The sequence below is a fragment of the Geotrypetes seraphini genome, chromosome 7, assembly GCF_902459505.1.
Source record: "Geotrypetes seraphini chromosome 7, aGeoSer1.1, whole genome shotgun sequence".
NCBI lineage: Eukaryota > Metazoa > Chordata > Amphibia > Gymnophiona > Dermophiidae > Geotrypetes > Geotrypetes seraphini.
In genome coordinates, this window is record NC_047090.1 from 133,842,958 (window position 1) to 133,857,091 (window position 14,134).

The 14,134-nt window shown below is 45.5% G+C and overlaps 1 protein-coding gene across 2 annotated transcripts in view; it reads right to left on the reverse strand.

Moving 5' to 3' along the window:
- Nucleotides 1-14,134, reverse strand: part of SOS2 (SOS Ras/Rho guanine nucleotide exchange factor 2) — a 292,583-nt gene that overhangs the window by 170,785 nt on the left and 107,664 nt on the right. For both annotated transcript variants that reach the window (XM_033951288.1, XM_033951289.1), the window contains one exon: nucleotides 6,454-6,660. In XM_033951288.1, the coding sequence (XP_033807179.1) occupies nucleotides 6,454-6,660 (207 nt within the window). The remainder of the gene's footprint in view (nucleotides 1-6,453; nucleotides 6,661-14,134) is intronic.

Consider the following 14,134-nt stretch of genomic DNA (forward strand, 5'->3'; position numbering starts at 1 on the left):
CCTGTGGTAAAAAAAAATTGCACCCGTGTCAGACTCGGCATCTTCTCCCCAGCTCCTCTTGCACCTATTTTACCTTCAGGAGCCAGCCATGTCACGATGAAGACAGAAGAAACCTAAAACCAAAGCCCGAGACCAATGTGATTTGAAAAATAAAATTACCAGACAACAAAAAGGAAAAAATTAATTTATTTTATATTTTGTGATTAGAATATTTCAGATTTGAAATATGTATCCTGCTAGAGCATCCTGCTAGACATAACTGAGGACATGGTGGAATTCAATTTGTTTAATAGCCAAATATGAACGAGTGGCTGCTGAACGCTCTCATGCACTTGGTCGCTTTGAAAAATTATGGTCCCCGATACTATCACCTTCCGAAAGAAAATTACGAGCGACCTGTTCTGGACCAAACTTCTTAACCTACTCACCACCACCCCCAACCCTTCAAGCCCTGAATCTAACTGGCACAATTGGATCACCCTCTCTAAGACCACCTACCACTCCCTCGCTCCCCTATCCACAAAAACTGTCTCCTACTCCCGCAAGGCCCCCTGGTACCTTCCCTACCACAGACAACTAAAGCAGCAATGCCGATCACTGGAACGAAAATGGAAAAAATCCAATTCCCCCACGGACAGACAATCCTGGAGGGCCTCCATTAGGTTCTATAACACCGAATTAAAAAAATCAAGGAAGAACTACTACGGCAACAAAATCTCACGCTCCAACAACCAAAGCAACACCCTGTTCAACATCTGGCGTTCCATATCCTCCAAACACGATTCCTCCCCACTCCCCTCTTCTCCATCCGCGAACGATCTAGCAAAATTTTTCAATGAGAAAGTGTCTACCTTACGAAGCTCCTTCCCCCCCACACCCGATTACAACTCTTTGATGCCCACTACCCTCAACCCCAACTCAACCGAGGTGAACCATATCCCAGCTGACAGATCCTGGACCGCCTTCGAGCCTGTTTCCGACTCTCAGGTCTCCAAGCTCTGCCTCAAGTTAAAAGCCTGCAACTGCTCCTTGGATCCCTTCCCCTCCTACCTATATGAGAACATTCCAGCCCTGGCCATCTCATCTCTCACCAAAATCTTAAACTCCGCCCTGCTCTCAGGCCTGTTTTCTACAGAAATGGGACACATTTCCCTGTCCCCACTTCTGAAAAAAGCTGATCTCGACCCCTCCATCCCTTCCAGCTATCGCCCAATAGCTAATATCCCTCTCCTGACCAAAATGCTGGAATCCATCATAGCCACCCAACTCTCATCCTATCTCGAGAGATTCTCCATTCTCCTACCCTACCAACATGGATTTAGACCCAACTACAGCACTGAATCCCTTCTAGCCTCTTTAATCTCAAAGGTCCAACAACTTCACTCCTCCAACAAATTTGCTGTCCTTCTCCAATTTGACCTCTCCGCAGCTTTCGACATTGTCCACCATGACATACTAATCCTCCAACTTTCTGAAATTGGCATAAATTCCACTGTCTTAGATTGGTTCTCAAAATTCTTACGGTCCCGTTCCTACCTCGTTAACATGAAGGGTTCCTCATCCTCTCCTTGGAAACCGATCTGTGGAGTCCCGCAGGGTTCACCTTTATCCCCGATTCTTTTCAATGTCTATATGTCCTCCCTGAAACTCCTCCAACTTTCCACCTCGGAGACACTTTACACCTACGCCGACGACATCCTCGTCCTTATTGAAACCGACTCTAACCTCACCAACCTCTCGGCTAACATCTCATCCTGTATAACAAGTCTACAATCCTGGGCCCTCACTGTTCAAATGAAACTAAATGAGGCCAAAACAAAACTACTTTGGCTCGGCCCAAAACTGGATCAGCTACCCTCCCACATCCCACTCTCCTCTGGCACCAATCTGCAGCTTGAGCACTCTAGCAAAGTTCTGGGAATCATCATTGACTCTACACTGTCCTTTAACGACCACATCAACTCCCTAGTAAAAAAATGCTTTTTCAATCTCCATATGCTAAGAAAAGTTAGATCCTGCTTCCACCAACAACATTTCGCCGTCCTTGTCCAATCCATCATTCTATCCCGACTCGATTACTGCAACTCCATCTTTCTAAGCCTAACAAAGAAAAATCTTCTCAGACTTCAGCGGATTCAGAACACCGCAGCTAAATTAATCTTCGCAAAAGGCAAATTTGACCACGTCTCCCCGCTTCTGTCTAAGCTTCACTGGCTCCCAGTCTTCCTCAGGGTTCGCTACAAATGCGCTTGTCTTACCTTCAAATCTCTTCACGGCATCCTCCCTCCCCTCTTCCCACTATCTTGGCTCTCAAGCACTCACTCCTCCAGATCCACTCAGAAATTCAAACTATCCTTCCCTTCTCTAATTGGCATCTCCCATACAGGAAAACACGGTACATCCCTCCTCTTCAGGATCACTGAGCTGTGGAACAGCTTTACGGCCCATCTTCGGAGTTCGACCTCCCTCCAACATTTCAGAAAACATCTGAAAACCTGGCTTTTCACCAAAATGTAACCACTCCCTCCCTCTCCACTATTCTATGTACCTCCTCCGTCCTTGTTCACTTTACCTCTCCCTCCTTCCATTGTAGTTCCTCTTCTTTATTTTTAATCCCTGTAAACCGTGTCGAGCTCCACTTCCGTGGAGATGACGCGGTATATAAACTTAAGGTTTAGTTTAGTTTAGTTTTAGTTTTAGTTTAGTTGGAGTATTCTCTATCTCCTTATCAAGCTGTTGGCTGATTAATATTAGAGTATAACTACCATTATGTGTGTCACTGCTACCCTACTCTTCCTTTTTTATTGCTGCTTGATCCTCAGTCTTCAGACATCCTCTTATTGAAATCCAGTTTGAGCTACTACAGTTCTTGATGTTTTCATGGCTCTTTGCTTTGATTTTGTGGTGCATAAGGAACTTTGATGAGCCATGTTTCTTTTCTGTACAATTTTCTTCTCTTCTCCCTTTCCTGTTTTCTGTCTTTTTGATCATTGAATGTATTTGTGTTTACATTATTATATCATCTGACTATAGATATTTTGTATACTCCATTGTGCTACATATAATAGTACTATACATCCTCTGATCTTGATGTATGTTTTTGACTTTGTTATGAAAACTTAATAAAACTTTTGAACTGAAAAAAGACATAACTGAGGACCGCAAAGCCCAGGCTGTGCTTCTTTAGCTTCCAGCTTAGGGCTCTCTCTCTGACCAGGGGGAAGTTGCCCTAGTTGCACTCCCCTAACATTATTCTTGCCATGTGTGAATAAAGTATTCTGTTAGCTTGATTTTTCTATGTAGCATTCTGTAGCAATTTGGTTTGTTCAGTTTTCACAATAGTGAAGGGGATATTTGTGAAAGGGAGGGGAGATGGGTTTTGTTGAACCTTGCTCTGTTTTATTTGTGTTTATAAAATGACAATTGTAAGAGGAGAAGCTTCCGCCCACACACACGCAACTGCAGGGCAGCACTTTCTTTTCTAAAGTGCCACAAAGGTAAGGGGGAGGGAGGGAGATAGATTTGGCCAGCGGGAGGGAGGGAGATAATTTGGCCAGCGGGAGGGAGGGAAGGGACCGCGTGCCTTCCCTCCCTTAAGTTTCTTTACATCATGAAGGTAAGGGGGAGGGAAGGATATTCTCGGGCCACTGAAGGGCGGTGAGGTGGCGAAAGGGAAGGGTGGATGCTGCGGGGACAGGGCGGTGAAGGGGACAGCGGGGACGGGGTGGTGAAGGGGACGGCGGGGATGGGGCTTTGAAGGGGACGGTGGTCCAGTGACGGGGCAGTGACAGGGCCAGATTTTTTCCCCAACTAAAGTTACACTCACACAAGCCATTGAGCTAGAAACCTTATCCTTCCTATGCAATATCACCTAATCCTTAAAATATATCATGTTATCTACTAGGTCAGGGGTCTGCAACCTTTAAGACATAAAGAGCCACTTGGACCCGTTTTCGAAAAGAAAAAAAAACTTGGAGCCGCAAAACCATTATAAAACAAATCTAACACTGAATATATTGTTTCTTATCTTAATGCTATATACAGGATCACTAAATTGAAAATAAAATCATTTTTCCTACCTTTGCTATTTGGTGATTTCATGAGTCTCTGGTTGCACTTTCTTCTTCTGACTGTGCATCCAATCTTTCTTCCTTTCTTTCAGCCTCCTGTATGTTTCCTCTCCTCCAGACCTCATTCTCTCCCCCAACTTTTTCTTTCTGTCTCCCTGTTCCCCCTTCTTTCTGTCTCTGTCTGCCCCCTTTCTTTCTTTCTCCGTGCCCTCCCCCAAGCCACTCGGTTTGCTGCCACCGCCATCGGGGAATAGCCCCCAAGCCACCGCCGTCCCAAGCTTTCCCTGCAGAAGCATCGCGCTGACCAGCATTCCGCTCCCTGACGTCAATTCTGACGTAGGAGAGGAAGTTCCGGGCCAACAAGGCATATCTCCTCATTCCATCCAGCCTGAGCCCCATCTCTCCTTGATCCAGCATTTCCCTTCTGTGTCTGTCAGAATTACCATTCCACCTATTTTCCAGCATCACCCTTCTTTGTGTCCATCTCACCTATATCCCTATCTCACCACTTTTTCAGAATCTTCATTTGTCTCTATCCTTGTCTTTACCCCATGTTCACCATTTGCCCTTTCAATGTCTTTATCCCCCCCCACACACTTTTTCAGCATTACTTCTATGTCTCTATTTCACCTCCTCTTCATGTCCCCTCTGTATCTCTATCCTTATTCAGTAGGTCCTGCTTACCCTTTCTCTTCTTTGTGTCACTATCTCCATTTTCAGCTTTCCCCCCCTTTTCCTTTGTTACTGCACCCTGTAGCTAGAATCTTTTCACCCTCCCTCCACTCCGGCCCAGCCCAGTATGAAATATTTCCTTTTGTTTCCCTCCCCTCTCTCTTTCTCTCTCTCTTCTGCTCCCTCACCCACGAGTCCTGCATCTGGCCCTCCCCCTTCTACCTGCACCTGGCAACACCCCCCTGCTCCGCGGCTCTCTTCAGCAACTCGTCAGCAGCGGTGATCAAGACAAGCTGCCGACATCGAGGCCTTCCCTCTACGAGTCCTGCCTTTGTGGAAAAAGGAAGTTGAAACAAGCGGGACTCGCAGAGGGTAGGCCCCGACGTCAGAAGCTTGTGTCGATCGCTGCTGCTGAGTTGCCGAAGAGAGCCGCGGAGCAGGGGATGTGGCCGGAAGCAGGTAGAAGGGAGAGGGAGATAGGAAGGCTGTAGATCTCCGGAGCATGACACCAACCCCGGCCAGGATGATTTCTTTTTCAGGCGTGCACCTTACAAGTCCAGCGTCGCGGCGGGAAATAGCCATGCTGAGCAGTGAGCTCAGCACTACACAGATGAAAGCCTTGCTTGCTGATTGGTCCGGCGGCACGGCGGGGCGGGGCCGCCGGACCAATCAGCAAGCAAGGCTTTCATCTGTATATGTGCTGAGCTCACTGCTCAGCATGACTATTTCCCGCCGCGACGCCGGACTTGTAAGCTGCATGCCTGCGTGACACACTACCGGAGCCGCAGCAAAGGTGGAAAAGAGCCGCATGCGGCTCTGGAGCCGCGGGTTGCCGACCCCCGTACTAGGTCCACAGACGCTCTTGCCAGTTAACTACCTCAAATATTATAAATTCTACGTGTACAATCAACTAACCACCAAAATCTATAATTAGGTCTATAACTTTGCCCAAGATTCTATAATAAATCAGAATGGTGGGCCTCTTTAATATTTCAAAAGTATATACAACACAACAGAATAGCAATAAAACAACTCATGATTAGTAGAAGAAACCCCACAAATAGAAATATAAGATCCTCTATGAACAAACTAAAAAATAACCCCTTAGACAACCTCCATTGATAAATGATATAGATATATATATATAGATATATAGATATATATAAATATAAATAATTAATCATTCTTGTCGTTGGTGATGGGTTTACTGCATTAAAATGATCAGTTATAAATAGGCAGAAAAATACACTCAAAAAAATCTCTCTCTCCTTTTTACAAATATCTTCTGAAGTAAACTAGGCTATTATCCTCAAAAATGTTCATTTTAAAGGAAATATTTTGCTTTGAAGAACATTCTCCATTTATGTGTACTCATATCTCACAATTTTCAGTTTATTTTTATTTCAAAGCAGGTTTCTGATTTTAACTTTTGTTTTCCCTAAATGTGAGCTATATTATGAGAACAACCCTCCCTACCCCCTAACAGGGAACTGGTAACATAGAAGAGATGGGCATATGCTTATTCATTGACAAGCTCCAGGAAAACCTGATAGTCAGCAAAGAACCAAGTCCAAAGAATCATCATCATGAATACAACTTCTGTACTTTATATTACAGTTAAAATTGTGTGTGTACCTTCTGTGCAAAGTTTCAATTGGTATTTTGTTTTACTTGATGTTGTACTGGTAATGACGTGACTGGAGAAACTTACTTGAGAAGTAAACAGTTTTCGATTGGAGAGGAAAGCTTCTCGAAAAACTTTGATAATTAAATTTAATTCCCTCAGATACTGCCGCTCTTCTGCAATTTCTGTTCTCACTAAGTCATAGTAATTAAGTTCCCCTGTAGACAAGGGCTCTTCATCACAGAGGCACACCAGACCAATATCATCATCCTGGTCAAACATGTCCATCAAGACCTGAAAAAGACATTATACCATTCAAATTTCTAACTTGAGCTTAACATGACAGTAACAAGTATTGAAGAACTCCATACTAGAGAGTCAGGAGGATGACTACAAAAAAAGGCAGGCAAGATGGTAACTGACTGAATTGTCACTGTGCCAACCCTCCACACCCCCACTGCAGCTTCAGTAATTCATCTGAAATGTTATACAGCTGCATGGGAGAGAGGGACCCTGACCAGCCATATCATCTAAAGAGGGGAAACTTTTCTTATCATCTCGCAAAGCCTGCTATAATTTCAAAGGCAAGTGGTTGGTCCAGAAATGGGACTGAGAAGGCAGCTTTAAAATCAAAATGCCCATTTTATAAAGGCAAAAAACATGCATACCCTTTTAAGATTCCTAGTTTGTTCCCATTAATACAAGCCCTCACAAAAGTGTACCCTAGTCATGTATAAATCTATGAATGTATGTGCTAGTGATTACAACATAATTATACAAGAGATGATCCCATCCCAACCCCACCAATATTAGGTTCCTGGAACACTTACACATATATCATACAGAAGTAGTATGGATGATTCACTGGTAATGCTTTCTTCTAATATGTATATCCCTGCCAATTTTTTAAGAGCCTATTTATGCATGTGGAAGGATATTCTTCTCGTGTAAGTCCCTTATACTTTTACCGCCAATGTGTAAAAGAGGGATTAAGATTTGTTTATGGGAAACTAGGTAAGAAAATAGAAAATGCATTGTTAATCATAACCTAGGTTACAGTATAACAACAGAAAACATTAGGCGATTGAATACATCAGAAGAGACTGTTTACTCTGCTTGGGTTAGAAGGTAAAATTATGTCTTACCTGATCATTTTCTCTTAGTTACAGCCTATGAATCCAGACAAATGGGTTATGTCCATCCACCAGCAGACGGATATAGCACTGAACTGACTTCTGTAATGGCACGCTCCCTGGCAGTTCAATATTATCTATAACAAAACAGAAGGAGCCCAAGAACAAAAACTTCAACAACCCTCCCTTTACATCAAAATCCAGAAGGACGAGAAACTTATCTGGTAAGAAAGGGGGAAATGACAAACATCAACCAGCAGTATCATATGGGAGACTACTAGCAGCGTGGCACCCTAGAGGGTGGGCCCTGGATGGAGACCGGAGAAGATCAGCCTCCTTCAGAAACCGAACCACATCTGGATGAGCTGCTAAAGAATATCCCAACAAACAGCCCTGAAAAAAGGCCAATGTCACCACCTGTACTTTGAGAGAACTGTGTTTCATACCCTTTTACAACCTTCCTGCAGGAATGTCAGGATCTGCGGTAACATAGGCGAAATCACCTGCTGTTCGCACCAGGATTCAAATATGCGCCAAACTCTGACATAAGCTGCTGAAGTGCTTCTGCGCACACAGCAAAGTAGTAATTACAGAATCTGAACAGCCCTTCTTCCTCAGCCTAGCCCTTTCAAGAGCCAAGCAATAAGACCAAAGTGGGATGGACTGTCCATCTGGACCAAACCCTGAGACAGAAAGTCTGTTGCCAGGGGCAGACGCAAAGGCTCGACTGCCAAAAACGGGATCAGATCCACATACCATTACCAGCACGGCCAATTTAACACAATGAGAACTGCCCAACCACCATGACAAGTGATCCTGTGAAGTACCCCAGAAGTCCCCACTTCCGAGTCACCAACTGAAAAGCAGAATGAGACAGCTGACACTCTGCCAGGTCCAGAGTCCTCTTTATGTGTGCCACCACCAGCAGGGGAACATTGTGCTCTGCCACGGAAGCAACAGTGGGCTTCTTCTGCCATTTGTGCACTGTACATTCTCCTCTGTCTGTTTATGTATGTCACTGTTGTAACATTGTTGGAAAAAAAACCCCATACTATCTTGTCCTAGAGCAGAGATTGGAAAGCCAAGAGAGCACTGAGCACAGCTCAGAGCTCCAATCAGTTGATGGACCACAGGGGTCTCCTCTGGAGACCAGAGTCCCTGAGCCTTGTGATGGAGGCAATTGGCCCCCTCAAATTGCCATCTTTGATCACAACTATCCATTCTGAGGAGGCTAGCGGCATACCTTGAAGAAGGTTTGCCGACCAAATCCACCAGCCCATACTGGAAAATGGCCGCCAGCATCCAATGCAGACATAAGTCGCAGTCCTCAGACACTGGGGACCAGCAGGAAAGAACTGGATGCTGAAGTAGCCACAGTGTAGAACAGCAAATACAAGTATCCACTCAATACTCCAAGCCCAAACACTGAATGCACCAGCTGTGCAGGTCAGTGATGGAGATGGGCCACTGGCAATGAGTGCACTTTTTGAACCCTACATAAGGCCTCAACATGTGAGGAAAAATCTCATTTACTAAATCAAAAAACTCAATGGTTGCACGCCGAGACAAAAACCAGTGAGAAAACACCAAAGAGGAGAAGGGCCAAAGGCCTGACTGAGGAAAATGAAAAGAAAAATTAACTTTTAATTTTGTATAAGAAAAGAGCTGAAGAAAACTTTAGAAAAGAAAAAAACGAGCTGAATTGGGAAGGCAACACAAGTTGGACAGAGTCCAAAACACAACTTCTTCATCCTGCAGAGAACAAAAAATTGAGGAACTGCAAACCAATATTGGGCAGGAAGGCACTCGCGCAGAGCGGGCAGTCTTGAAGCTTATCAAATTTAAAGTAAAAGTACACTTTCATGATTGCCCATACCAGGATCCGTGAATGACATCACCCACATGTGAAAATATGATACCTGTTTGTCCAAGGATAACTGAAATTATGTCCCATAGCCACATGGCCTGCAGTAGCAGACTCAATAGGAGGCACCCCTTCCTGCTGAAACAGCTGCTGCTGTAAAACCTTAGGATTATTTGGTGCTGCTGTTCATCACATCAATATAGACTTTGCTGGCACCTCAGTGGCTCAAGAATATTGCCAGCAACTGCTATGCTTGGTAGAAGGGAATTCCATCCACCTTAGGAGGAGATCCTCAGGCTTGGTGGTGCTTGGGTATCCCCACCAGCTACAGCAAATACTTCAATACTGGAGAAATAAAAATGTATTTCTTTATTCAATTTTCTATACCGTTCTCCCAGGGGAGCTCAGAACGGTTTACAAGAGTTTAAGTTCCTGTCTATTCCGGTGGGCTCACAATCTATCTAATGTACCTGGGAAAATAGTGGAGCAGCATTCGTTCGCTCCTCCACGCTACCGGCAGCTGACTCGGAAACTTTCCCTCTGACATAAAACGAACAATGTCTATAATTTTCTGGATCACCTCTGGAACCCTTTCTAAAAATCAGCGGCATGTTGGCCATCCTCCAGTCTTCCAGTATTATGCTAGATTTTGAAGAAAAATTACAAATTACTAACAGTTCCGCAAGTTCATTTTTCAATTCTATCAGAACTCTGTGATGTATACCATTTACTCCACATAAAGCACAGTTTTGGGTTTTCTCTTCTTGTCTCTTGGGTGCTGCATATGGAATATGCAGCAATTCTGAAAATGCTACCGTGAAGATTCTGGATTTTAACTTCCTATCTAAGAAACTAAATTTGGCTCCCAGAACCTCTCTACCGCATTTTCCTGTCACTGGTACCCACATGCACTAAGACAACAGACTCCTCCCCAGCATTGTAAAAAAATCTTATCTAAGTGACGTATGAGGTCCGCCACCTTTGCACCAGGCAGACCTGTGACCAAGCGATCTTCACGTCCACCAGCTACCTAGCTATCTACATACCCAATGATCAAACCTTCCACTATAATGACCATCCTAAACCTTCCCTCCTGGGTAGAAGTTCTTAGAGACACATCCTCGGTGTGAAAGGACACTGCATCCCCTGTTGGGCAGGACCTGGCTATAGCATTGCCTCCTATTTCACAAGGGTGATGCTCTCCTTACAGAAGGACTCCTTCCTCTGAGGCAGCCAGACTGTAGGTCGCCTCTATGTATCACTCTGTCTCCCTCAGCTCCTCAAAGTTTGCTACGCTAGCCTCAAGAGATCAGACCCGCTCCTTGAGTGTCAGGAGCTCTTTGCACCGTGCAAACACATAAGATCTCTCACCACCTGGAAGATAAACATGTGGTACACAGTGCAAAAGACTGGATAGCCAACATATTGCTGATGAACTTCTGCCTGCATCTTTTTTTTTTTTTTTTTTTAAATTATCATGTTTATTGAGACAAGAAACACATGGACAACCATTGCCCTCTGCAGTATGAAGCAATATCAAAAACAGTGTCAAAGACATTATCAAAGGCAGTATCAAAAAGCAGTAAACAGTACAGGGGTCAAGAGAGAGTAGAAATGCGCAGTGAAGTGAAGTCCAAGCTGCTCAGCTTAACCACATTGGAACCATGCAAATAGCATACAAAAGAAGCATGAGCAGAGGAGTATGTATAGTAAAAATGGCTCAACACCCCCGCAGGTAATAGATATCTAGCAACAGGAGATATCAGCATGCCGTCCTGCATCCCTCGTCTTTATTTTCTAATGAGAGAGAACTACAACCTTAAGATCCCCCATGCGTTTCATCACATCCTCACCACAGTCACACCTCGTACAGAACATGCAAACCATCACACACACCTCAAACATTCCGGCTGACCCACACTTATACTGTTTTATTCCAATGTGCAAAAGGTTACTCTAGCCCCAAATAAATATGCTAGTACTCAATCTAGCAAGGCGCAGCGTTATGATAGAGGGAAGAGTACATGAGTTTGGAAATAGGGTACCAGAGAGACAGAACTATACACAGTCATAGAATAAGTCCAGTGCACACATTGGGCATGCCACCTAAGTCAAGGATATCTTCCATAATGAGCAGTAAATTTTCCAATGAGGCTGGGGTCGGGACTCATGGGTGTCCAACTCAAATCTCGCTTGAAGTCTCATGCGCTCCAACCACATACCATAAGTCGGTGTTTCTTCAGCAGCCCAATATTTTAGAATGAGTTGTTTGCCCACAAGGATCGCGTGGAGGAGGTACTTTTGAGCAGAGAAATCCAGACCTTGCTGATTGAAGTCCGTGACATCGCCCAGTAGCAGGGCGGGAGGGTTCCAGGGCACAGTACAGTTTATGACCCTCGCCAGAAAGAGTTGCACTGAAGCCCAGAAGTTCAGTGCGGAGCAAGTAAAGAAAGAGTGGACATAGTCGCCTCTGTGGGTTTTACATTTAGAGCAGGTGTCATCACGCCAAACTCCCATTTGAGAGCCTCTAACTTTAGTGATATAAGATCGATGCAGTATTTTATATTGAGTTTCCTGTAGGCCTGCAGCTTTCACATGGAAGTAAAGTGTGTGAAATAAGAGCCCTAAATCATCCTCGGAGACCCGCATGCCAAGCTCTGTGGACCATTCCCCTCCCAAGACACTGAGACATCCCTCTCCTGAATGATCCCTTCCAGCCTTATACCATGTGGAAATTCTATTGGACTCAGTGGGGGTGGTAAGAAAGATCAAATCCAGAGGGCCACATCTCCAACTATCCCCGTGGGCTCGCATTAATGAATGAAAATAGTGATGAATTTGTAGGTAAGTGTACATATGTGCTGGAGGTAGGTGCCATGCCGACCGTATTTGGGCAAAGGAAGGGAATTCCCCCCCTCCAAGGGCCAGAACATCACCCACAGTCGTGGTTCGGGCAGTGCGATCCCTCAGTCCCGCCAAGCCCCCCACTCCGGAAGCGAAGCTAGGATTCCATAGAAGAGAGAGAAATGGAGATACTGTATGTGTTTTATGTTGCAGGCGTCGCCACCAACACCACGCCCTTCTAAAAGGAAGGAGGAAAGGAAAAATAGTGGCGCGTGGCAGCACGTCCCCCCCTCCCACTCCATGGATAAAGGAGGAAAAGGACCTCGGCAAGCAGCAATCCTCCAGTAAAGATTTGGGTGAATAGCGCCGAGAGGATACCAGTTGCTCATGAATCCATCTAAGGAGCGCAGCAACATTATAGATGCGCAGGGATGGCAGGCCTAAGCCCCCTCAATTCCGACTTTGAGATAATTTGATCGCGTTGATGCGAGGCCTTCTCCCCCTCCACACAAAAGAGCTGATGATGGACTGATAGACGCGCTCGTCCGCACGGGAGATCCAGACAGGTATAGTTTGCAAGGGGTAGAGTAGTTTCGGGAACATCACCATTTTTACCAAGGCCACACGTCCCAAAAGCGATAGTGGCAACGATTGCCACTTAAGACAGAGTGTTTTAATTCGTCCGATAGTAGCTGAAATATTAGCGTCGTACAGTTTATGCGGGTCTGTGAATAGCATGATACCAAGATATTTCAACTTTCCTGGGGCAATGCTCACCCCGAGACCCCCACACCAGGAATCCGTTTGTGAACCCCCTAGCAAGAGGGCCTCCGTTTTGTCAAAATTGATTTTCAGACCCGAGAATGCGCCGTACTCGCGAATGAGCGACATCAGAGCAGGCATTGTCCGATCTGCGTGGTTTACATACAAAAGCATGTCATCGGCGAACATGCTTATACGAAATTCGTTGGAGCCCACCCGTATACCCTCCAACCCCACATCCTGACGGATGCGAGCAGCCAAAGGTTCAAGCGAAAGTAGAAAAAGGAGGGGCGAAAGGGGGCATCCTTGACGTGTGCCTCGACCCAAAGAGAAGGTATTAGAAAGACTACCGTTCACCAAGAGTTGGGATGTGGGGCAATGGTACAAAGCCAGCAACCAAGCAAGAAAGTCCCCCTGGATCCCGAATCGGGTCAGCGTTCGAAATAAGAGGCCACGAGACCATGTCGAACGCTTTTTCCACGTCCAGGCTAGTAATGAGCGCCCGGTCAGAGACTGCGCGGGGGTGTTGTAACACCGCCAGGACACGGAGGAGATTCATGGAGGCGTGCCTGCCTGGTACAAATCCGACTTGATCCTCGTGGATAAGCATGGGTAGGAATTTATTGAGGCGCATCGCCAAGATGCTAGCGAAAAGTTTCACATCCTGATTGAGAAGAGAAATGGGACGGTAGGATCCTAAAATGTCAAGGGGACGCCCGGGCTTAGGGAGGATAATGACGTGCGCTTTATTATGCGAGTTCCCTGGAGGGGTGTCATTGCGGAGTCCCATAAAGTATTGTTGTAAGGAGGCCAGTGCCGGAGGGTCTAATAGTTTATAAAATTCTGGTCCGAAGCCATCTGGGCCTGGTGTTTTAGCCAAATGGAGCTTTTTGATGGCAGTCTGCAGTTCTTCTCCCAGAATAGGGCCGTTTAGAGCAAGACTTTGAGAGTCTGTCAAGGTGGGGAGACTGAGGCCCTGAAAAAACCGCTCACTTGCAGTCTCATCATAAGGCTGCTCCGCGTACAGGTCGGTATAGAATTGCACGAACTGTTGTGTGATAGACGAGTGAGTAACATGCGCTACGCCACGCTTATCTTTGATAGAAGTAATGGTATGACGGGTGTTGTGCGGGCGCACCAAATTCGCCAGTAGTCTCCCCGTTTT